At 39.8% G+C, this 27118-nt stretch overlaps 1 protein-coding gene across 1 annotated transcript in view; it reads right to left on the bottom strand.

Annotated features, from left to right (window-relative positions):
• Positions 1–27118, bottom strand: part of tcerg1l (transcription elongation regulator 1 like) — a 39374-nt gene that overhangs the window by 5964 nt on the left and 6292 nt on the right. Inside the window, exons 3-5 of the mRNA XM_067577319.1 lie at positions 25109–25195; positions 24864–25008; positions 18914–19051 (exon numbers count right to left, since the gene is read on the bottom strand). Of these exons, the coding sequence (XP_067433420.1) occupies positions 18914–19051; positions 24864–25008; positions 25109–25195 (370 nt within the window). The remainder of the gene's footprint in view (positions 1–18913; positions 19052–24863; positions 25009–25108; positions 25196–27118) is intronic.

Here is a 27118-nt window from a genome sequence, read left to right as displayed (position 1 = left end):
TACTGCTATTATTACTACTACTACTAACTACTGCTATTATTACTTCTACTATTACTAACTACTGCTATTATTACTTCTACTACTAACTACTGCTATTATTACTTCTAATACTACTAACTACTGCTATTATTACTTCTACTACTACTAACTACTGCTATTATTTCTACTAAGACCTACTGCTATTATTACTACTACTAACTACTGCTATTATTACTTCTACTATTACTAACTACTGCTATTATTACTTCTTCTACTACTTACTACTTCTAGTATTACTACTACTAACTACTGCTATTAATACTACTACTACTACTAACTACTTCTAGTATTATTACTACTAACTACTGCTATTATTACCACTACTAACTACTGCTATTATTACTACTACTACTAACTACTGCTATTATTACTACTACTAACTACTGCTTTTATTACTACTACTACTAACTACTGCTATTATTACTACTAACTACTGCTATTATTATTACTACTAACTACTGCTATTATTACTACTACTACTAACTACTGCTATTATTACTACTACTAACTACTGCTATTATTATTACTACTAACTACTTCTATTATTATTACTACTAACTACTGCTATTATTACTACTACTACTAACTACTGCTATTATTACTACTACTAACTACTGCTATTTTTATTACTACTAACTACTTCTATTATTATTACTACTAACTACTGCTATTATTACTACTACTACTAACTACTGCTATTATTATTACTACTAACTACTTCTATTATTATTACTACTAACTACTGCTATTATTACTACTACTAACTACTGCTATTATTATTACTACTAACTACTGCTATTATTACTACTACTACTAACTACTGCTATTATTATTACTACTAACTACTTCTATTATTATTACTACTAACTACTGCTATTATTACTACTACTACTAACTACTGCTATTATTATTACTACTAACTACTTCTATTATTATTACTACTAACTACTGCTATTATTATTACTACTAACTACTTCTATTATTATTACTACTAACTACTGCTATTATTACTACTACTACTAACTACTGCTATTATTATTACTACTAACTACTTCTATTATTATTACTACTAACTACTGCTATTATTATTACTACTAACTACTGCTATTATTATTACTACTAACTACTTCTATTATTATTACTACTAACTACTTCTATTATTATTACTACTAACTACTGCTATTATTACTACTACTACTAACTACTGCTATTATTACTACTACTAACTACTGCTATTATTATTACTACTAACTACTTCTATTATTATTACTACTAACTACTTCTATTATTATTACTACTAACTACTGCTATTATTACTACTACTACTAACTACTGCTATTATTATTACTACTAACTACTTCTATTATTATTACTACTAACTACTGCTATTATTACTACTACTACTAACTACTGCTATTATTATTACTACTAACTACTGCTATTATTATTACTACTAACTACTGCTATTATTACTACTACTACTACCTACTGCTATTATTATTACTACTAACTACTTCTATTATTATTACTACTAACTACTGCTATTATTACTACTACTACTAACTACTGCTATTATTATTACTACTAACTACTTCTATTATTATTACTACTAACTACTTCTATTATTATTACTACTAACTACTTCTATTATTATTACTACTAACTACTGCTATTAATACTTCTAACTACTACTATTATTACTCCGACTACTAACTACTGCTCTTGATACTGCTACTTCTAACTACTGCTACGAATATGTCTAACTACTGCTCTTAATACTACCACTGCTGCAGTCAGAGTACTCAGACACTGAGAGGAGAAACAGAAAACAGTGTTTGTGTGTTCTGAATGAACGACAGATCGTCTTCGTCTCCTCTCAGTTCTTCTCTGCTGACGAATTTAATCAGTGTCGTGTTGAAATGCAAAACACACCACAGGCCGCGTGTGTGTGTGTAGGTCTGCAGTATCTGCAGATTCACTGAGGTAATTTAACCCTTCACTTTCCTCCTCTGCTACAGAATAAAAACCTCTGTAAGGTCTTGTTTGTTGTTTGCAGGTGATTTGACTCGTGTGGTGACAGAGAGGAAGCAGCGTGTTTATGATGGTGAACATACAGTATAACAGTGGAAGGAGAACATAATTGTTAAATTACAAGTCTCCACCCCCCCATGCATCATTGCATAGACTGCCACCCTTGACAAGACCCTCCCACAGGACCCTGTGACTCCCCTCTTTTCCCTCCAATTCATTCCATGCAGAACAAAGAACCGATGATGGTTTAATATGGACTTTTCACCTTTAGACTGTTTTATGTGGTTGATATGGCATGTATTGTTTGAATGTTTAACAGATTGTTTTGTATTTATTATTCTGGATTCCTGATTCAATCCTTTGTTAATTAAGGAGAAAATAGAGAAATGCCAGATTGTGGCTTCATTAACCTTTTCCACTCCATCCTTGTTTTGGAGAAAAAATGAAAAAGGATCCAAATTAGAATGTCTGTAGCTCCTGAACCACTGCAACTATCTGCATAAATAAGGTTGCCAGAAAAGAAACCTCCAAAAGCTTCTTGTGAAAGCGTCAGAAACACTCAGGGTGATACAGAAACAGAGCAGAAGGTCTTTGAAATCAGTCCTCCTGAAATAGAAATGTGTTTTCAGTCTAAATAATTGCCTGTGGTTTTGTCTGTGAAGGTGGAGGGCAACATGTGGCTGTAAACTCAACACCAGTGAATACCTGCTTCACATTTGAAGAAGATAGCACACAGTCAGTCCCTCCAGGAAATTGTGATTTTGCGATCGCAATAATTCATCCAAACTCAAGAAATCTCTGCAATATTTGTGAGACCTGCAATTTTGCTAAATTGCTGCAACTTTTCCACATGAAATGTCCAAATCAACAGACATGGTGCAGTGGTTCCTTATGTCATGTGGGAAGTGATTGACTCTTCATTGTCAATAAAATCACACTATTTTCCTTTTTTTTTTTTTTTTTTTTACAATTCTTGCAATTTTACTGCAATAAATGCATATAAAACATTGCAAAATGTATCACAATTTTTGAGAAAAGACGCTGAAAAATCGAACATTTTTGACCACAATAATCACAAAAAACTGAAATCCCAGAGGCACTGATTGTGTTTTTGCTTTTTCTAACCAATTGTTCTTTTTCATTCTGTTTTACTGATGTAGATTAAGCTTTGTTTTGTCCATTTTTAACATCCTGAAAGCCAAATTTCACAAACTGTCCAATAAAGAAAATTGTGGCTTCTCTCAAATGGGTTTGGTTAAGAGATTTATTTGTTTGTTTTGATGACAAGGACTGGGAGGAAACTTGTGCTAATGGTTGAAAAGATCTGAGTGCGGTTGATGCAGATTAAAATATTAATTGGTACTACTGGATCTCCAGCAGATTCATCCATGTACTGTGCACATGCACATGAACACAAGTATTTTGGATGAAGAGTCATAATTACATTGCAGAAGTATGCGTTCAGACACTCTGAGGCATTTTCATTGGAGGGCCATTAAAGAGCAACATGGAAACAGAAACACATGCCCATATGTTTTGTTAATTTCTTCAATCTCATTCAAGAATAAAAAAACACAGATTTTTTGAGACTCCATATTTCTGTGAACACAAGGTCTTCCTCAGCAAAACCACAAGACAGAGAGAGAGGGACAACGAGCGGATGCTGATGTTTACGAGGTTAATGATGTAAGTTAAAATGATAACCCAGTAGGGATGTGCAGAGAGCCCAGTATTTGTATTTGAATCCTGTTTATGTATTTATTACACTTTTAATTTTAGAAAATTAAAGTGTTACGATAAGTGGTCATGAATAAACTACCTTACGAAGGAGGTCCACACATCGGGTCTCGAACTGGAGTCTGCCAGATCATAGACGACTGCGCTGACTACTGAGCTAAAACTTTACTCATTGACTCATTGCAGACAGACCTCTACCTATTTATACACCCATAACACAGAGACAGCACAGCGTGTAACATGTAGAAGAACTTCAAAGGTGATTCTTGCTTTGCATGTTTCATTTATTGCCTATTTTTTACAATCTAACTTTGTGGAAAGGAGAAGAGGAACAACAGGTTATGGAGAGTCTCTTGGGACTTACCCCTGATAGATGTAACAGTGGAGCAGAGGAGATAGACTGAGATAACGATGTAACCGACCTGCGAACTGGTATTCGACATGGGTTTTTTTTCCTTCCCCAAAACAAATAATTTTCAAAATATTTGTATGAAACAAATATTCGTATAAAACCCACTATTTGTGCTTTGCCGAATAATGTATTTGTATTCGGGCACACCCCTTTAACCTAGTTTACCTAATTTATTATTATTATTATTATTATTATTATTATTATTATTATTATTATTATTATTATTATTATTATTATTTGATACTATTCAGATCTGTAATATTTTCTTTTTTTCTAAATGGTTGGATTGTGTTTAAATGTGCACCACATCAGAAGTTCTATGAGCCAAAACCATCACTGTAGCTTTTTCAATGATGAAGCCAGTTAAGCCAAAATATTAACCATATCTTTATTAAACTGGAAATATAAAGGAGGTTATTTGCATACAATGAAAGTGGAGGAGTCATCCGTTTAATGCTGCCCTTCACCTCCCACAGCCACCAGTCAACACATCTACAGTAAAGTGAAGTAAAGGGGAGATGTCACTGGTTCTGAGGAAACCGACTGGAAACATGTTAGTAAGAACCGAAGCAACAGATGACTGCTGTTGTTTGTTTTCTTCATCCAATATTTAAACCCATTCCACATATTTTTCACGTCAGAAAACTGTCTCCTAGAAAGTACGTTCATATACAACTAAATTGTTTTCCCAATTATGTTGCACTATTAAATGTAACCTCTGGCTGGATGATCACAGGTAATGTTTTATTACATTTCTTTATCTCTCTGAAGTCGGGTGTACAAGATGCAGGACCCTGACATCAGAGACCTGAGTTCACAGCTTGGAAGTTGTGGAAGAAGTATTCAGATCCTTTACTTAACCCTCCTGTTGTCCTCGGGTCCATTTTGACCCGGGAGGACAACAAGTGTCATTATGTGCTGTTAAAACAGTATCCTGACTAAACTTTTACATATAGCAGTCTGCCATAATCCATCAACATATTTTCCTCTGACCTCAACTATAGTTAAAATAATTCATCATTTCTTAGTCAGGATACTGTTTTTAAACCATTTCAGTTTTTTTGATGAGAGCACATAATGGCACCTGTTGTCCTCCCGGGTCAGAATTGACCCAAGGACAACAGGAGGGTTAAGTTAAAAAAGTACCAATACAGCAAAAATACTAAAAACATACTCTATTACAAGTAAAAGTCCTATATAAAAAATCCTACTACAAAGACAAAAAGGTTGGAAACCACTGGTTTCATCTTTAACAATGTGTTGTATTTTAAAAGCTTGTTATATTATCCATTGTGTCAGAGATTTTACAGCAGCATCAGATATTTAGGTGGAAAAACACAACCAGGTATGTTGTCTCTGAACTTTTCAGTCATAAGCTAATTATCAACATTTTGTCCAAATTCTCTGATTGCAGCTTCTTAAATGTTAATATTTTCTGGTTTCTTCAGTCTCTATGAAAGTAAACTGAATATTTTTGGGTTTTGAACAAAAAAAGACATTTTTTGACAGATTAAAGGATAATGAAATAATCATTACTGTGTGTTCAGACCAAATGTGAAGCAAATTTTTCATGTGGCGCAATTACATACAAAGTCAACATAAAGAAAAGAAAATAAACAAAATCAAACCATACAATAAAACTATTAAACAACAAAAAAATACATTAAAATATGTAAATTGTAAATTATACAACATAAATAATACAATAAATAAAGTTTAAAAAACAATAAATTAACATAAATTGGTCAATTTTCAATCAATATAAATTAAAGTTTAGTACAGTCAGGATCAAAGACATGGCTCTAATAAAAGACATGACTATCCAGGTGCATTATGGGAAATGTAGGACTCAGTGTTTTTGTACTAACAGTCAGGATATGTCCACACACACACACACACACACACACACTCACACAGACCACCTGACAGGCGATGACTGACAGGTACGTCGTTACTGTGACAACCAGAAAGGATCTAGCCGGAGTCGACTAAATGGTATCATGGGAAAAGAAGAAGAAAGTACCTTTCATCTTCTCTCTCTCTTTTTCAGTCGGGATATAAAAGGATGGTTCATCTTCATCTGAATGGGAGATTAACTCTGAGTGTGTGTGTGTGTATGTGTGTGTGTGTGTGTGTGTGTGAACATCAATGTGATTTTAGACAAAGCTGCTTCACACACACACACACACACACACACACACACACACACACACACACACACACACACACACACACACACACACACACATACTCAGCAGTAGGTAGCTTCCCTTCGTTTGAAGTGTCTCTATCTAATTTTCTGACTTGGTCTCTTCGTCCCTCCTCCTCCTCTAATCCCATTTATTTCTTTATTTTTTCACCTTTTCTTCATTACCTTTCAATCCTCACCCCTCCCTCCATCCTCACCCCTCCATCCATCCTCACCCCTCCATCCATCCTCACCCCTCCCTCCATCCTCACCCCTCCATCCATCCTCACCTCTCCATCCATCCTCACCCCTCCATCCATCCTCACCCCTCCCTCCATCCTCACCCCTCCCTCCATCCTCACCCCTCCCTCCATCCTCACCCCTCCATCCATCCTCACCCCTCCCTCCATCCTCACCCCTCCATCCATCCTCACCTCTCCATCCATCCTCACATCCTCACCCCTCCATCCATCCTCACCCCTCCCTCCATCCTCACCCCTCCCTCCATCCTCACCCCTCCCTCCATCCACACCCCTGCATCCATCCTCACCCCTCCCTCCATCCTCACCCCTGCATCCATCCTCTCCCCTCCCTCAAATCTCACCCCTCCAAACTCCATCCTCTCCAAGTCCTGGTCTCCATTAAAGTCAAAGTCAAACCAAACATGGAACCTGACTGACCAATCACAGGCAAGAAAATTAGGTCTGCGGTTGCCATGGAAACACAGAGCCGTTACCATCAGCACCAACTATAGTCACCACGGTGATGTGACGCTGAAAACTGTTCCTAAATACTTAATATAAATACTTGCTAAATAATTAGTTGTCACAGGTGTGTGTACGAGTCAGACGGATGGAGGTTCCAAGTGCAGACATCGGAGACTGACAGATTAAGTGAGAAGGGCTTTTATGCTCAAAATCAAAAGACAGGCTTACAGGTAGTCAACAGGGAGGAAGTCCAAATCCGACGAACAGATCCAAAAGGGGCAAAAAGTTATCAACGACAGGAACGGCAGGAACAGGTAACAGACAGGATACAAAATGGCTAGGATGCAAGTATACTATGAAGCAACTAAGATGACTGACGAGGAATGAATGACTGAGACAAGTATATGCACAGGGTGGCAACAGGTGAGCAGGTTGGTGTGGAAAATAGGAAGGAAAGTCTGGGGGCATCTGGTGGACAGGTCGAGAACTGCAAGGTTGAGAGCTCAGGCAGACGACCTGAGGACAGAATGGGGCAGAGGAAGGACCCAAGGGCAGACAGAACGAGGGCTGGAAATCATCACTGGAAGACAGGGCATATGGGTGGGGTCGCTCTGGAGGTCAACAGCGTAGGTGGGACTGCTCTGGAGGTTGTTAGAGATGCTCAGGGCCTAGACACTGAGGCTGAGGCATCTGTGAAGCCATTTAGAAGGGTAGCCAAGAGGCTGGAGATCTGGTTAGGTGTTGGCCAACGGCTGGAGGTCTAGTTGGGTGTTGGCCAATGACTGGAAGTCTGACTAGGTGTTGACTGATGGCTGGAGATCTGGTTAGGTGTTGGCCAACGGCTAGAGGTCTAATTGGGTGTTGGCCATTGGTTGGGGGTCTGGCTGGGTGTCGACAGTGGCGGCCGGTGTCTGGAGGTCTGACTGGATGTTGACTGACAGTTGGAGGTCCGGTTGGGTGTTGGCCATCGGTTGGGGATCTGGCTGGGTGTCGGCAAGGGCACCAGGCAGTAGAAAAAGCTGATGGCCTCTGCAACTATAGAGACCCATAGAAAGGAGACTGCCGGAGGTCTTCAGGGGCAGGATGGCTAGCAGTCTGAAAGCTAGCAGACTAGGTAGCAGACTGGTGGTTAGTAGGCCAAGCACATGTGATTGCTGGACAGGCAGCAGGGGACATAGGGGATCCAGGCAGGTAGTATGGCAGACCAGGTGCAGGACATACAGACAGGGTACTAGTTGGAGCTGAAACAGGATCTCAAGTAGACACAATCTTTGCCAGATCAGTTGTTCCAGCAGCCACGGCTTAGATGCAATAAGGCAGAGTGCCAGAAGAAGAAGAAGGCAGAGAGTCGCTCAACAGCACACAGAACTTCATTTACACACACACACACACACACACACACACACACACACACACTAGCAGTCCAACAGACACCTGAGAGAAACTGCTGATAAAGCAATGAGAGGAAAATAAGAAGAGGAGGAGGAGGAGACAATGGAGGAGAACGGCGAGGAAGCAAGACAAGGAGAGAGGGGAGGAGGGGAAAGAGGAGGATGAGGGAGAGGAGGAAGAAGAGGAAGAGGAGATTAAGATTTCTATATTGTCATTTCTCAGTACTCACATACATTGAAACAGAACTAATCCTCTGCATTTGACCTAGCCTATACACACACACACACACACACTGGGAGCAGCGGGCAGCCGCAGTGCAGCGCTCGGGGACCAACTCCAGTTCTTTTTGCCAGTTCCAGTGTTCAGGGGCACTGACAGCAGTATTAACCCCAACATACAGTACATGTCTGTGATGGTGGAAGGAAACTGGAGCACCTGGCGGAAACCCATGCAAACACGTTGAGAACATGCAAATTCCACACAGAAAGGACCTCGAAGCTTCTTGCTGTGAGGCAACAGTGCTAACCACTGAGTACTACTGCAGTAAAAGTACATAAGTATTATGAGCTTGATGTAGTTAAAGTATTGCAGTAAAAGTACATAAGTATTATGAGCTTGATGTAGTTAAAGTATTGCAGTAAAAGTACATAAGTATTATGAGCTTGATGTAGTTAAAGTATTGCAGTAAAAGTAGTGGTTTGGTCCCTCTGACTGATATATTATTATATATGACATCATTAGATTATTAATAGTGAAGCATCAGTGTTAGAGCAGCATGTTACTGTTGTAGCTGCTGGAGGTGGAGCTAGTTTACACTACTTTATATACAGTTAGCTAGTTTAGTCCAGTGGTTCCCAACCTAGGGGTGGGGCCCCTCCAAAGGGTCAGCAGATAAATCTGAGGGGTGGTGAGATGATTAATGGGAGAGGAAAGAAGAAAAAACAAAGTTCTGATACACAAATCTGTTTTCAGTTTTTTGGACTTTTTCTCTAATCTTTGATTTTTGCTGAAATATTGGATCATTTGAACATTTATTGAAATGAAAGCATGTGAGAAGTTTAGAGGGAAAAATCACTATTTGGTGGAGCTGTTAACAACTCATAGACATGTGAAATGTGACCCCAACTACACACTGCTTTTTGTAAGACGTCAAAAGACAAAAAGGTTGGAAACCACTGGTTTCATCTTTAACAATGTGTTGTATTTTAAAAGCTTGTTATATTATCCATTGTGTCAAATCTTCATCTGAAAAGTAACTAAAGCTGTCAGATAAATGTAGTGGAGTAGAAAGTACAATATTTCCCTCTGAAATGTAGAAAGTAGCATCACATGGAAATACTCAAGTAAAGTACAAGTACCTCAAAGCTGTACATGAGTAAATGTACTTAGTTACTTTCCACCACTGTTCATAATCATTGATCAATACCTGAGACTGGAAGAAGAGTCTTCATGATGAAACTCATCATGAAGCTTTAATATTTATTTACTTCTCTCAGATGTAAACATGACCTTCATGATTTTCTTTCATGATTTAAACATTTAAAACTACAGCGGTTTTACCTTTTCCCTGATGATTTATTCATGTTTTTCTTTGATTTATTAATCAGCAGGAAAGATGAACATGAGGAGGAAAAGATGATTATCGTGTCAGCAGTCATGAAAATGCTTTTTTTTCTCCCTGTTTTTATTTTTATTTGTACACATACATGTTTGTAGCTGAACAGATAATGTGAAATGTAATGACGAAGCTTCTCAGTCTGTGGTCCACAGACAGATAACTGCAGCACATGAAGAGAGTTTAATATCAGGATATGAACGGTTACACTTTAGCATAACACTTTACACCGCACAAAACACACACACACACACACACACATCAGACCATAGTCACTTTTGGGGACATTACATAGACTTACATTAATTTCCTGGAGACTTAAGGTAACCTTAACCTCAACCACTGACCCAAAGATCAGCTTTTTCCCAACTGGGGACACAGCTTTGATCCCCAATTCACTGGTTCTAAGTCTGAAATTTGTCCCCACAAGCAGCCTAAGACAGACCACACACACACACACACACACACACACACACACACATACACGTGAGTGTGTTAATACCTCCTGTGGCAAATTACCTCAATTTCAGCCTTTTCAATCAATCACCCGGTTATCAATACCTACTGAGCTCAGCCCATTACACACTGGCTGTATGTCTCAATGAGTGAGTGTGTGTGTGTGTGTGTGCAGTATAAAGCAGAGCCCTGTGAAGATGAGCTATGAGCTGTCCTCCTGAAAATACCCAATTACACCCTGGAGAACTGTGTGTGTGTGCGTGCGCGTATGTTTGTGTGTGTGTGTGTGTGTGTGTGTGTGCATATGTGTGTCCTATGTTTAAACGCCCAATATGTAATTTCTGCCGCTAGTGGTCTCTCAATCAAAACATCAATAACAAAAGACGGAGTTTGATGATGTTGTGAAGTAGTGTGGGATCATGGGAGTTGTTGTCTTCATTGTTAAACAACCAGTTTCTCCTGGTTTGGATTCCCTCAGTGTTCATTGTTCAGGAGGTTTTTACCAGGAGCCGAATTATCTGCAGAGGTCTCCTCTCCAAGAGAAACGTACCCGGGGATGAAAGCCGGTAAAAACACTGAATAAAGCAGTTTCACGTTAAAAATTAGTGTTTCTGTGAGGCTGTTCGGAGGACACAGGATGTCCGGGAGGGGCTGTGAGCCGAGCTGCTGCTAACGTTTGCTTAGCTTGTTTCTTTGATAACTTCAGATCCAGACGTCCGATGACTAAAATCCTTCATCCGGTTAAAAGATATACTTAAAAACAACCGACATCTAAAAAAGTTTATTGTAAAAATGTGGCTTAAAAATTTAAATTGTTGGAAACATTTGGAATAATGTAAATACACAACTGAAGAAAAAATATATCATAGGTCTAGTAGTCTTTAGACATTTTAATGCGGAATAGTTACAAATATTGTAGCTTTAAGTTGCTGTTGTCACAGTTGCAGTTTTTGTTTTTACTTTCTTCCTGAACGTGATGGTGAACCTGACTGTAAACCTGAGTGTTAGTCTGGTGGTGAACCTGACTGTAAACCTGAGTGTGAGTCTGGTGGTGAACCTGACTGTAAACCTGAGTGTGAGTCTGGTGGTAAAGCTGTGAGCCTAGTTGTGAACCTGAGTGTTACCTACGTGTGTATATTTTTTGTGACTGTCTAAATACAAACACCACCGAGCACCAGTGAGACCCTGGTGGTTAAAGGGTTTCTGCACTAAGCCTTCATTCAGCCTTCATGGGTGACTTGACTGTAGCAACGACATCAGTGCCTGGATGCAGATGGATCCTCTAGGGTCTCGAGAGACTTAAATCTGCAAAGTCCAGGTCCATGGTCTTGAGGAGGGGGACAGAAACTGACACGTTTTTGTATCTAGATGATGTCATCACTGAGAGGCCAGTGATGAGAGACGACAGGGTTCAACCCTGATCAGTTCTCTTCTGCCGGCTGCACCTCCAACTCCCCACTGCTCTCTAGCATCTTTACTGTTTTTACCGTCAGTAAAGACAGTAAAGACGGTAAAGACAGTAAGACACAGTGAATCAAATGAACAAGCAGTAATATAAAGTTAAATTGTAGCATTTACACTGGGTTACACACCTGCTTATTGACTAAATTGAGCACCTAGTGGCTTAATCTAATAACCTGCTAATTATCACATAAGCTTCTAAAAACTGCAGTATTGACAATTAGTATTACAACACAATGAAGACATAATGTCAGGTATTATTTATGATAACTTACATTGTCACTGACACACACCGTTGTAACAAAGGATATTGATAACAAAGATTGAAGAACAGATCAGCCGACTGAGGAAAATGAACTGTCCACACAGTAAAGTCTATAACTGAATGAGTTGTGTGCATGCACACAAAGTCTCTGAGGCAGAATGGGAGCGGCGTGCTGTGATGTCGATTATTCTCCAGCAGGGAGTTTTATACAGACGCTATAAAGAGCCGCATGGTCAAGTGTAATGACTGTTCAGGCTGTTGGAGAACCACCAGCAGTTGGTGCAACACAGTCTGTGAAACTGCACTTCTTCGCATTTGTTTCATTAACAGGTGTAAAGGCTGGTGGAGCAGGCAGCATATTGATATGATAATGGATGGTTGGGGGCATCTTCATCCATTTATGGATAATTGTGGAAGTGGAAATGAGGCTCATGTGCCCAGTTCCACAATGAGTTTTTTAAAACAGAACCATGTGTACACACAGCGTTACACATCTGACAAAAAGAATGCATCTGCATATTTCTGGCTTTGTGTTTACACACAGTTTTAGTCATGAATCTACACAGAATTTTACGCCTTTGGCTCCTGGTGCTGGCAAACACAGCATCACAACATCTGTAACCCAACGAAGAAGTCAGCTGGCATTGTTAACGAAGCTGCAGCAGTACTGCAGATCGTCCACTGGACGGCTCGACACTGACAGCTGAAGGCTGATGTAGGCAGCTCAAGTTCCCAGACACCGTGACAGAGAGCACAGTCAGGCCACACATGGTCCCGGTGTCTGAAACAGGAAGACAGGTGGACGACTGTCCTCTTTGAAGACCTGAGGGAGGCCTCAGAGAGACAGACAGCTGGTGGGAGAGTGTCGGAGGTGAAGACAAGAAGTCCTTCATCACTGATGTTGCAGAAACAGCATCAACACGGCTGTGGATCAACTACACTGCTGATCATACACATCATTAACCTGATCACTGATCAATAACACAGATAATGGACAGAGACTATATGTGTGTGGGTGTGTGTGTTTGACCTTATCAGCTCCATTCAGAACTCATTACCTCATCAAACACCGATGAAACGATGAAACACACACACACACACTCACACTCACACAAACACACACACTCACATAGACACGTCTGGATCAGAGGAACAGGGGGGTTGTGGGAAGGAGATTAAACAATACCTCTGAGAAATGACCATACACACACACACACACACACACACACACACACACACACACACACACACACATACACACACACACACACACACACACACACACACACACACACACATACACATACACACACACACACACACACACACACACAAACATACAGTTTCAGGACAATCAAACAGCAGAAACACACAGAGCTGTAATGAGCTATTTTACATTTTATAAAAGCTGATGAATCATTTATTATTCACACAGCATCAGAGCGCGCGCACACACATACACAAATACACACACACACACAGTTACTAAAGAGCATGGCGGGGTAAACTGTAGAACAGGATGTTATTTTTGGATTTTGTTCTAATCAGAGCGAACTGTTTTTTATTGACGAGCTCCAACAGGCAAAATAAGATCAAAATGACTTCAGAAATCTGCAAACAGACAAAAATCATCCCAAACTAATCACTTATCAATCCATTAGTCAGTGAGTCTACAAGTATGGACACTTGTAGACATCAGTTATTGTCAGTTTCTTCTTCTCTGGACCTTCAGCTCCCTGCTGTTGTTTTTCATCATGTTGCTGTTAGTCAGTTTGCTTTCAATAATGTCACGCTGAGCTGCAGATTCGTCTCGCTGCTGCAGGAAACCAAAGCAGATGCTGCTGCTGCTGCTGCAGATCCATAAGAGCATGAAATCAAGTGGAGCTGGCTTTTAATTGGCAAAGATTAAAAATAAACAACAGCACTGAAGAGCAGCTAAACAATAGAGGGACGAGGCCTGAGGTGGAGATGAAGTAAAATCTGTCAGCCACACGACAAGCTGCTGGAACAACACTGAGACCACATGACCCATCATTCAGCTTCAACAAAACTACATGACCAATCATTCAGCTTCAATAAAACTACATGAACCATCATTCAGCTTCAACAAAACTACACGACCAATCATTCAGCTTCAACAAAACTACACGACCAATCATTCAGCTTCAACAAAACTACACGACCCATCATTCAGCTTCAACAAAACTACACGACCAATCATTCAGCTTCAATAAAACTACACAACCAATCATTCAGCTTCAACAAAACTACACAACCCATCATTCAGCTTCAACAAAACTACACAACCAATCATTCAGCTTCAATAAAACTACATGCACCATCATTCAGCTTCAACAAAACTACACGACCCATCATTCAGCTTCAACAAAACTACACGACCAATCATTCAGCTTCAATAAAACTACATGAACCATCATTCAGCTTCAACAAAACTACACGACCAATCATTCAGCTTCAATAAAACTACATGAACCATCATTCAGCTTCAACAAAACTACACGACCCATCATTCAGCTTCAACAAAACTACACAACCAATCATTCAGCTTCAATAAAACTACATGCACCATCATTCAGCTTCAACAAAACTACACGACCCATCATTCAGCTTCAACAAAACTACACGACCAATCATTCAGCTTCAATAAAACTACACAACCAATCATTCAGCTTCAACAAAACTACACAACCCATCATTCAGCTTCAATAAAACTACATGAACCATCATTCAGCTTCAACAAAACTACACGACCCATCATTCAGCTTCAATAAAACTACACAACCAATCATTCAGCTTCAATAAAACTACACGACCCATCATTCAGCTTCAATAAAACTACACGACCAATCATTCAGCTTCAATAAAACTACACGACCAATCATTCAGCTTCAATAAAACTACACGACCAATCATTCAGCTTCAATAAAACTACACGACCAATCATTCAGCTTCAATAAAACTACACGACCAATCATTCAGCTTCAATAAAACTACACAACCAATCATTCAGCTTCAACAAAACTACACAACCAATCATTCAGCTTCAACAAAACTACACAACCCATCATTCAGCTTCAATAAAACTACATGAACCATCATTCAGCTTCAATAAAACTACACGACCCATCATTCAGCTTCAATAAAACTACACGACCAATCATTCAGCTTCAATAAAACTACTCGAACCATCATTCAACTTCAACAAAACTTCGATAAAAGCTTCATTGGCTGTCATGTAAGCAGGAAATGATCTTACAGTAATGACCCGCGATAGCAATCTATATTGAAGTATTTTAATTAGTTTATTGATTGATTTTGCTGGTCCACATATTCATAAACTAACGTTGTTTAGCATTTTGAGGGATCTCACAGACCTACACTTCACACCTGCTATTTTGGTTCACGTCTATGAAGCAGCACAAAATGAAAAAGGGCTGGAAGAAGGTGATTATAGATTATTAAATACTCTCTCAGCCAATCACCTCACTGCTCTCAAAGCTCTGAAACAGCTGAGCCAATCACAGTGAAGCAAACTGAAACCTTCTTTCCAGGAAATGTCTGAACAGTTTAGAGACATGAACACACATCACCACAAATCTGCAGCCAAAGACAGATGGAGTTTTTTCATCAGTTAGTTACTATAATAAAGATGGAAATAAAAAAGAAATATATATGCATATTAGGGCTGTCGAAGTTAATGCTTTAACATGATAACACATTAACGCAATCCCACTTTTAAGAAAAACAAGTGCTGTTAACGCAGGTTCTGTTTGACCCTATGAATCACTCTTAGTTCAAGCTGCAAACTGAATGTGTGCCAGTCTTATTTTTTTCCTATCTGCATGCCGCTAAGACCCGCCCTACTCAACTTCTGACTGGCTAGTACTCGTTGCCTTCGTTGGTGAGGTTTAGGCATGAGGAGTGAGATGGTTGGGTTTGGGTAAAAATATCAGGGTCAGAGCCAATCAGAGGCAGAGTAGGTTCAGGTCTTTGCAGAATGCAGGTGTGAAAAAAAAACCAAAAGAAAATATAATCTGATTCACTCTAGCCTTCGAGTGAATCAGATTGTATTAGAAGTCGCTCTATACACTTTGAATCGCTGAATGATGGAGAAAGGCCCCTTGGACGGGAATTTCCATTTCAAAACTTTGCCAAACGGCTCGCTTAACAAAACTAAGGCTGTATGTAGTTACTGTCAGACTGAATTCAGTTATCACCGGACTCCATCCAGCCTGTGATATCACATGCAAGTCAAGCACACATCTAACACAATCAGAGTTAGCCCTGGTAAGAAACAACAGACCATGCTCGACGTTTGGTGGAAAACAATTGCTAAATGGATTGCTCCAGCATCCAACGACTCAACTTATGAGTTGCCCTCAAGAGCCACAGTCGTCACTAGGATACACGAGCTGTATGAAACAGAGAGCAAAACTAGCTAAGGAGTTGGAGCTCACAGTGACTGTCATGCTTACTGGTGACTACTGGACATCACTGGGGAATCATAGCTACCTCGAGGTTACAGCCCATCATATCAATGAACAGTAAATACTGCATTCACATGCTTTGACTGTCATGAAAACAGAGGAGAGACATCATGCTGAGGCGTGCACCAAACATTCAGCACAGATAGGGCACGAAACATAATTGTAAATTATAAACACTTGCCATGCACTGTGCACAACATTCAACATTCTGTCAGTGTTTCTGCAGAATAGAGCATTTTGATGGTGCACTTTCCAAATGCCAAAAGGTGATGGGGCACTGCGAGTCGCACATGGGCTGAGGACTGAGTCACTCATACAAGATGTGCCGACTAGATGGAACTCCGCTCTAAAGATGGTGAAGCGTGTTCAAAGAAACCAACAACCACTAAGAGATGCACTAGCCTTACAGAAAACCAACGTCGCCATGCCAACAAAGGCTAAGCTGGAGAAACTGCAGAAGCTGGCAACGTTGCTGGAGCCCTGCAGGTAACCCTCTCGCTCTCCCTCTCTCTCTCGCTGGCTGCTAACACAGGTGAAGCACATTACTTTCAGAGGCCTCAACACTGATAGGCTACACAGTACTTATGTATGCCAATATAGATTAACTTGTGCCACTGCTTTTAGCTGAGATAAAGGCCACTTAAAGTTAAGTATGACTGCCTCCTCAGCACATGACCCTTGGTTTAAAGGACCTCAAGTGCCTGCAGAGAGCTGAGAGATCTGAGGTGTGGGCATTGATCACTGGCATTCTTAAGGAAGAGATGCTTGCACAGCAACCAGTGCAAACAGTAATGACTCCACAGAAGAAAGCAGCTCTCTTAGTTGCGTCAGATTCTGTATCTGATGAGGAGGAGGAGGAGTAGAAGGACTGTAATGAGAAATGTCTGGAGTGCTTCAAAGCAGAACCTGTCATCAGCACGGAGGATTGTCTCCTACAGTGGTGGTCCAAACATACTGGGGCACACAACAAGCTAGCCTGCCTTGCTCACAAGTACTTGGCAACACCTGTCACATCAGTGCCTTATGAGAGGTTGTTTTCCCCCTCTGGGCATATTGTGCAGAGGAAGAGAGCTGCCTTGTCACCTGGAAATGTGACCAGACTTGTGTGTCTAAGCAACTGGTTTGGTTCAAAATAACAAAATAGAAAGTGTAAAATTGTGTATAAGTCAATATAATCCAAAAGGCCAACCTGCTGTTACTGTTGAGAAATTAAATGTCATTACTGGACTAACAACTTGATTTTGAATTGTGTTCTATTGGAGTAGGTCTTTACATGGACTTACATACATGGACACTGCAATATGAGTCTTTTTTTTTTTTTTTTTAAATTGTAGAAGAATGATGGTCTATTTTCATCGCAACATCTAGAACCCAATTTCAACCAAAATACAACTGCTGTCTTGACGCTGCTTCATGTGAATGAAGGCTTGTGTAATTTACACATTTAATCTGTCAGCAATGTTTAGCCAAACCATCTCCCTCGCCTTGTTAATTGCGGCAGTTTTGCCCTTTTTGGTGAAGACACCTTTATATTCTTCATATAGTTTCATCAGCAGGTTTGTTCCGCTGCTGAGAAGAACACCGCTCTAGTTTTCCCTTTTTTTGTGACGTAGTATCATCTTTTCGACAATCGACTGTTCTGGGCTGCTTATGTACTCCATGCACGTGCACAATATAAGCTTATTCAAACCTGGCTAGAGTTAACATTGACTAGACACTCGGGGTGTGCCCAAATACAAATACATTATTGGCAAAGCATAAATAGTGGGTTTTTTTCATGAATATTTGTTTCATACAAATATTTATTTGGTAGGTGTCTGTCTGCAATGAGGCAATGAGTCAAGTTTTAGCTCAGTAATCAGCGCAGTCGTCTATGATCTGGGAGACTCCTGTTCAAGACCTGGTGTGGGGACCTCCTTTGTAAGGTAGTTTATTTATGGACACTTATTGTAACGCTTTAATTTTCTAAAATTAAAAGCGTACTAAGAACAAAAACACTTTTATTCGAATACAAATACAAGTAATTTTGCTCCCTCAACAAATACAGATACAAATACTGGGCTCTCTGCACATCCCTACTAGACACAGGAAAGCAGACTCACCTGTTGGAGGAGGAGCAGAGTGGAGAGGCTGATGTAGAGGAGACACAGAGAGGAGGTGCAGTGAGGAGGATGAAGAGGAAGAAGAGGAGTCTTCTGGCTCAGTCTCTCTGGTCTTTGTAGTGTCTCTTCTCACACGACCTGGAAACAAAGAGACATATTGACCTGTCTTCTGTCTTTCTCAGAGGACCCTCATCAGTGCCAACACCTCCCTGACCCAGAATAACCTTCATATCTTCACAGAAACATCTCAACAACTGCTGCTTTACTTTGGGCACAAAATAAGTCCCCCAGTACCACTCAGTACGTCTGTAGCAAAATAAAAAGATGGTGAATGTGTAGATCCCCCCCCCCACCCCCCCCACAGCCAAATCTGAGAAATTAATCACTGTCACATTCCAATATGGAAATTCCCATATATAAGCTATTGTCATCTAAGAGTGGGACAATTTTAATATATTAATAATTTCATTACATTTATGATGATGATTTATGGATTACAACATATTGGCTATTCATTCTATGATTAGTAAATAAATTATGTATTATTAGCAATTACACACCTTTTAAATATTGTATATTTAGGCCCAAAGAATGTGGTTTTAATATACTGTCTGAATAAATATTGACAATATCATTTTTTAAAACCGTGGGACGTTCCTGATTTGTGGGTACGTGTCGTCTGAGGCAGTTCTAAATTTGTTCAAAGAGTAAGAACAAATTCAGGTAAGAACATATTGATGAATCCTGGAATTGTGCTTAAAACATTTGTTCGCACGGTTTAAGCACAGATTTGTGCGTATGCGCTGTTTGTGAATGAGGCCCATTGTGATGGAACATCCGGATCTCATTCCTGCTCCTCAGAGGAAGAACCCTTTCCTCTAGTGCCACCTTCAGGACAGACGTTACATGTTTAGACTCTCAGAAAAAAAAAAGAAAAGTCATCTGTATATTATTTATTCAGTTCAACGCTTTCACGCTGCGGCTGAAACAAACTTTTCTGTTGTTCCTGAAATTTCTTCCATAACATCTGAGGACACCTTCCAGAAAGAATCAGAAAAGTTTGGGACCCAAAAAATGAGGTTATGAGCTGAAGATGTTGACAGCTAACGTTGCCACAGAGGTTGTTATTTATAGTGAAGAAGAACAGTTTGTTTGTGATGAAAGGTCAGAGGTCGACACTATTCTGTTCATTTTAAATTTATAATTTAATTTTAGTTTTAATGCAGATCTATGTGTGTGTGTGTGTGTGTGTGTGTGTGTGTGTGTGTGTTTGTGTGTGTGTGTGTGTGTTTGTGTGTGTGTGTGTGTGTGTGTGGCAGATCAGTCCGCCTCCACACGTTTGTGCTCCTTTCAGGAAACACTGACCTAAATCTGTTGACAGCCAGCAGCATCACAGCGACAATAAAACATCTGTGTAAACAGTTAGCTTGTTAATGCGGCAGGATGCTCTGCTCATGTTGACAAATACTCATCAAATAGAAAATCTCTGATCTTTAATAATCTGTAGTTCATATTTACACATATTACCACCTGAGCAGTACATTTACAGTATTTTACAATACTGAATGTGTCTTGTAGTGTGAGTGTGATCAACTGAAACATAACTTGTTGCATTCATCATTAAAATGGCATGTTTGGGGTTTAAAATAAAACTCAAACTAGATGAAGATAGATGTAAAAGTTTGTTAGCGATAGAAGGACTCATTTGATTTAAAGTAACCGTGTAAATGTGTGAGAGAGAGACTGTCACTTGTGATTGATTTGTCACATCTGCAGACATCATGACAGGAAGCTCGACTGCTAGATTCTCCACAAACAGTGAACAGTGTTACTGATGATCAGCATGTCTGGGAGGATCTTTGTGATTCAGGTTCCTGGGTTTTCTTTATAAATGTGTTCCAGAGATAAATTAAATCAGCGTGAAGCTCAGAGTTAAATGTTCTTATACAACATCATGATGTCATTGTGTTTCTTCTTAAATCTGAGTTGAGAAAACAGTCAAACAAATATTTTATTCATTATACAGTACAGTAGATGTATATATATATATATATATATATATATATATGTAGGTTGTGGTGGCATCAGACTGAATAAGGAAACCCAGACATCCTTCGCCAATGCCCTCCAGCTCCTCCTAGGGGATCCCAAGGTGTTCCCAGGCCAGGAGAGTGATGTAGTCCCTCCAGCATGTCCTGGGTCTGCCCCGGGCTCTCCTACCAGTTGGAACACATCCAGAGGGAGATATCCAGGAGGATCCTAACCAGGTGCCCAAACCATCTCAGCTGTCTCCTTTTGATGCCAAGGAGGAGCAGCAGCTTTACTCCGAGCTCCCCTGGATCTCCAGGCTCTTCACCCTATCTCTAAGGCTGAGCCCAGACACCCCTGGAGGGAACTCATTTCGGTCCCTGTTATCCGTGATCTCATTCTTTCAGTCATTACCCAAATCTCGTGACCACAAGTGAGGGTTGGGATGTAGACCGACTGGTAAATTGACAGCTTTCTGGTTCAGCTCTTTCTTCACCACAGTACAATGCCAAAAAGCGTGTCAACCTCACACTTCATCTTACCCTCACTGTGAACGAGACCCGGAGATACTTGAACTCCTTCACTTGGGGCAGTAACTCACTCCCAACCCAGAGGGAGCAGTCCACCTTTTTCCAGCAGAGCACCATGGCCTCAGATTTGGAGGTGCTGAGCTTTTTTGGTTCTTGTTACAACCCTACCAGCTGCATTCTGGATCAACTGAAGCTGTCCGATTGATTTCTTTACAGACAGACCTGTAAACAGACTGTTGCAGTAGTCCAGTCTGCTAGAGATAAAAGCATGTACAAGTTTCTCTAGATCTCTGTGACATCAAGTCTCTGATCTTTGTGATATTTTTAAGATGGTAGAAGGCTGATTTTGTTATTGACTTAATGTGAGCACTGAAATTCAGGTCTGAATCGGGGATAACACTAAGGTTTCTAGAGTTTTTTACTTTTCAGTGACAGACTATTAAGGTTCTTCCTTTGCACCAAAAACAGTGACTTCTGTTTTATCCTCATTTAATTGAAGGAAAATTTTGAGCATCCATTTGTTTGATACACTGTCCCAGGGAGTCTACTGAACTATAGTGGTTCGGCAACTCAGCTTTGTATATCTGTGTATCATCTGCATACATATGGTATGAAAACATAACCTTTGTCACATTGGCTAAAGGGAACATGTAAAGGTTAAATAACAGAGGTCCCAGAATCGACCCTTGTGGGATTCCACACGTTGCTGGGAGGCACTCTGAGGTACAGCTACTAATCAATACAAAATAGTGTCTGTCTTGAGAGTAGGAGTTGAACCAACTCAAGACTATGTCAGAGAGACCAGCACAGTGCTCAAGTCTGTCTGCTAGTACATGGTGATCAATAGTGTCAAATGCAGCAGTAAGGTCTAATAGCACAAGGACAGAGACTTAACCAGAGTCAGTACTGAGATTAATGTCATTTAGCACCTTGATAAGTGGAGCAACAGTACTGTGATGGGGCCTGAATCCAGACTGGAAGGTGTCAAGATAGTTGTTTTCTACCAGAAAGTTGTTGAGTTGTCTGAAGACAACTTTTTCAATCATTTTGCTAATAAATGGCAGGTTTATATGGGTCTGTAATTATTCAGTACTGATGAATCTAGATTGGCTTTTTCTAAGAGTGGCTTGATGACTGCAGTTTTCAAGGCTTTGGGAAAGACACCTCATAGTAGTGAACTGATGACTATCTGTAAAACATCTGCTGCCAGGCGACTAAAAACCTTCTTAAAGGAATCTGAAGATAGAGAGTCAAGGCAGCATGAGTTGTGAGCATGTAAAAAAATATTAATGTAACATAAGTTGGAATTGAAACCCACTTGAATACATTAATAAAATAAGATAAAAAAAAATGAAAATACAATACATAGAATGTGTACTTCAGTGGTGGTAATTTGAGACTTAATAAGCGAAAACTCAGAAAGTATTTCGCCACGTGTACACAATCTGTAAATCAGCACCTAGGTCTCTGAAGCCATAATTTAACAAAACCTTTTCCTTTTTCTAATGGACACGGACTCACCATCAGTTTTGATTAACCGAAATAAGTTTCTTTCAGCTTCCCACAGAACGTCCTCTCATTGGTTTAACCTCACTCTTATCTGTGTTGGGCACAACCTGAAGCTGTACCCTTAGTGGTGCTGTGGGGGTTAAAACACACCTACCAACCACTGACCTCAGCACGTATGTAACATAAGTTGGAAAATGACTTGATAATAATCCACTTGGTAATAATAATAATAATAAAAATAAAGTGAAAATAGAATAAAGTCCACTTGATAATAAAATAGTTTTTAATGAGCTGAAGTCTCTCAGTTGCCTTTTTCGGGAGGCCAGTAAAAAGTGCATTACAGTAATCAAGTTGGCTTGAAATGAAGGCATGAATCAGTTTTGCTGACATTGTACAGCATACAGTATAGTATATATTGGGCAGTATATAGTATATATCATTCAGTATATAGTATACGTAGGATAGTATATAGTATATATAGTACAGTATACAGTACAGGTTTGGTGTTTAATGAGTTTGAGTTTTTCCATTATTATTAATGCTACTACTAATAATAATTTCTGTGTTTAGATGCTGGACTGTGTTTCGTCGAGCTGCTTCTCTCTGTGTTCTTGGCTCAGTCTCATTTTTCGACTCTGAGCTTTAGTCTTGTCCGTACATCTGTATATCAGCTCTGTGTCGTGGACAAACCCAGAGTGGGTTAGTGTGGACAGGAAGTGGACAATAAAACACTCTGACAGCCAGTCTGACCAAACTCAGTGAAGCAGGCCGCACAGAATTAAACATCATATAAATGTAGGTTCTGTGAAGATCATTTATCAAACATTAACACATTTTGCAGTGTTTTTCCTACACTGATTTTGCTGAATGTAGATAAAAACACAGAAGTCCTTTCACTGGTTATGTAATCAGTTCAAACAGAACATCTGCTTTTATTGCTCAGGCTTTTTGTTGGGAACAAGTGTCGCTTTTATTTGTCGTACTGTTTGTGATTTTAAGTCCAAGTTAAGAAGAATTGAATTCACCATGCAGACCGATTTAGCGAAAATCTGACAAAACGATCCTGACAAACTAAACTGAAGAGAAACGGGGCCTCTGCCAGAAAATCTCCAACATGAACACACACCCACACACACAAAAATAAAAGAACATTTAATCTGCATTTGTTGGCTTCCACAAGCCTGTGACTGCATCTGAACGTCCCCTCAAACAAAAACTAACTTGAGCGGCTGTGGAGGGAAAACATGCAGCTCAAATAATCTGTGTTCAGACCAACAGAGAAATCAAAGAGTCTGTTTGAATGAACGCAAACAATCTAGGCTCTAAGACTGAAAAAAACAGTCCAGTCCAGCAGAACAGATATCTCATTACAGTCCTCATGAGGTGAAAATGTTGGTTGGAATTGTTTTAAAGTTGAAAACGTTCACACTGGCTTCTACTTTTTATGATTATCTAAGACTGTACTCCCAAGAAAAACAGGTTGTAATGTTAGTTGAGCTATAGTTAGTTTGAGTGACAGCTGCCAGCTAGCTGCCGTAGTAACTGTATGTATGATGTATATATATGTGGACAGATTTCCTCATTCAGAGGAGGAGGGTTGATGAAGGCATTCACCCAACAGTGGGCTTTCCCACAGGAGACCGTTTTTTAAAAAGCGGAACTACAATCGTCTCCTAACCTTAACCCCGTGGTTATTACTGTAGCCATGACGACAAAGGTGGCCAACAATTCTTCCACCACTAAAAGGTAAAAACAAATCTAACTGTGAGTCCTTCTGTCAATAACGAGACTTGATTCTGATTGGGTAGGAAACAAACGAGTTTGACAATTTCAATCAAACGTCTGCCTCTGGCTCCACCCACCTTCATCAGGTGACCTCTTACCTGAGAGTCGAGAAGGAGACAGCAGCAGATGGGTCCTGAGGGCGTGTCCACCTGGCCTCTGGATGATCTGATTGGTCAGTCGGAGGTGTTTGTCTCGCCTCTGGAACATGCCCACTTCCTCAGGTGAGATCCAGCCTTCGGTCAACTGGAAACAAGCCAGCATGCTAGCATGTTAGCAACATGGCTAATGTTTGTGGGTGTGTGTGTGTGTGTGTGTGTGTGTGTGTGTGTGTGTGTGTGCTTACCTTGGGGAGAGGATGAAGAGGATGAAGAGGTGAAGAGCGATAGAATGGAGGGAGGACAGGAACGACTTCAACAGCTGGACGTTCCCACTGAAACAATAAAAAAGAAAAAACAGTTTATCTGCTCTGAATCAGTGATGAGTTGTTTTGATTTTATTGAAATTTACAGAGAATTTTCTGGTACAGGATCTAAATCCTCCAAACCAGACTCTACAACTCAAAACAAACAAACCATACAACAAACAATAACACAACATACTTCTTTAAAATAACAGTAATTTCACAAATAATCACAAAAAATATCCGTCGTTGACCAGAATTTATCCAATCAATTTTTAAAAGAGTCAACTGTTACAAACGTATTCAGTTTCAAATGAACCAAAAAGGCATCACTAACACCCAGGTGATAATGTTCTCTCCTCTTATTGGTCAGATGTGTTTGGGGTGGGAGCGAGAATGTAAACACAGGAAGAAGAAGAAGCTCCCATCTGCCCAAATATCAAGAAGACAACATGCGTGGTTGTCAGTCCAGGTCAGACCTTCCTTTACAGTTTGCAAAGGCGATGTTATGACTGGAGGGTCGCCGGTTCAATCCCCTGGACCGGCAGGATAAATCTGGGAGGGGAAAGTGAAGAAGCAGCGCTCGCCCCTCCCTCATTACCACCACTGAGCAAGGCCCTTTACCCCAACTGCCCCAGTGGAGTTGCTCAGTGGCCGGCAGATGAGACTGTGGTTGTACTGGGCAGCTTCCAGGTATGAATGTGATCAGGGCTTTCCTGAAAAAGAGAGCATTGCTCTCATTGAAAATTCCTCTGAATAATAAAGGTTAAAAAATAAACAAACAAACAAACAAAAACAGTTAATCTAACTCCTTTTCACTCAGAATGAGAAGTGAACAGAATGTTCTGTGTGAAATAAAAATCCAAGAAAACCACACAAAGAGTTCAATGTTCAGGTGTTACTGAGCAGATAGAAATGTGTTTTTAGTCTTTTATAAGGATGTTTGTAGCTAGCATTAGTGTTAGCAAGGTGCAGGAGAAAGTGGAGGGTCCAACTTTGTGCTAATGTTAAACAGTCAGCTAATGTGCTGTTAAAGATTAGCTTGTTGTGTTTGGTGATTTTGTTTTGTCAGTGAATTAACGGCACTGAGCAGGAAGCTGTTATTGGACGTGTTGACAATTTATCAAGTGTGTCTTAAACCAGCAGTCAGGTGTCTGTAATCATTCCTCCTGTTCATACTGGATATTAAAAGATCCTTCAAATGTGCTTTCAATGGAAGTGATGGAGGCCAAAATCCACAGTGTATCCACACAGTCATTTAAAAGTCTGTGTGAAGCTTCTATTCAGCTTCAGCAGTCTGAGTTAGTCATATCAAGTGGATATCTGACACATTTACAGTCTTTTTAGCATCAAATTCCCTCTTTGTGTTTCCTCGGACAGTGTTTCCCTGTTGAGCTGCAGGTGGAAGTATAGTAACAAAAAGAGGAACTTTGGCACTAAAAAGACTGTAACGTTGAAAGATATCTACTTGATTTGACTCATTTGGACGCTGAAGCTTCATATTAGCTTCAGATCAACTTTTAAATACATTTTTGTACAGAAGGAGGACTGTGGATTTCGTCCTCCATCACTTCCATTGTAAGGTCATTATGAAGGGATCTTCTAATGGTCAGTATGAACAGGAGGAATGATTACAGCAAGAAAAACAGCTTTAATGTTCATCTGGGCTCCTGACTGTTGGTTTAAAACACACTTGAAAAATTGTGAACTCATCCTTTAAAAATACTGGAACATAATGTTTTCTAATTTTTATATTGTATTTAGGTTTTGAAGGCAGTTTGAGTTGAGAAACATAAGTCACATAAATCACTCATTCTAACAACACAAGAGTTTTATGTTCATATGATTATATTATATTAACAATCAGTTTCAGATGGTTTTATAGCATTAACATAAATGTTAGCTACTCCAACATGCTAACATCACCTGACCTTTATGTAACATCAACCAGGT

The sequence above is a fragment of the Thunnus thynnus genome, chromosome 20 (genome assembly GCF_963924715.1).
Source record: "Thunnus thynnus chromosome 20, fThuThy2.1, whole genome shotgun sequence".
Taxonomy (NCBI): Eukaryota; Metazoa; Chordata; class Actinopteri; order Scombriformes; family Scombridae; genus Thunnus; species Thunnus thynnus.
This window is presented reverse-complemented; position numbering and strand designations above follow the sequence as displayed.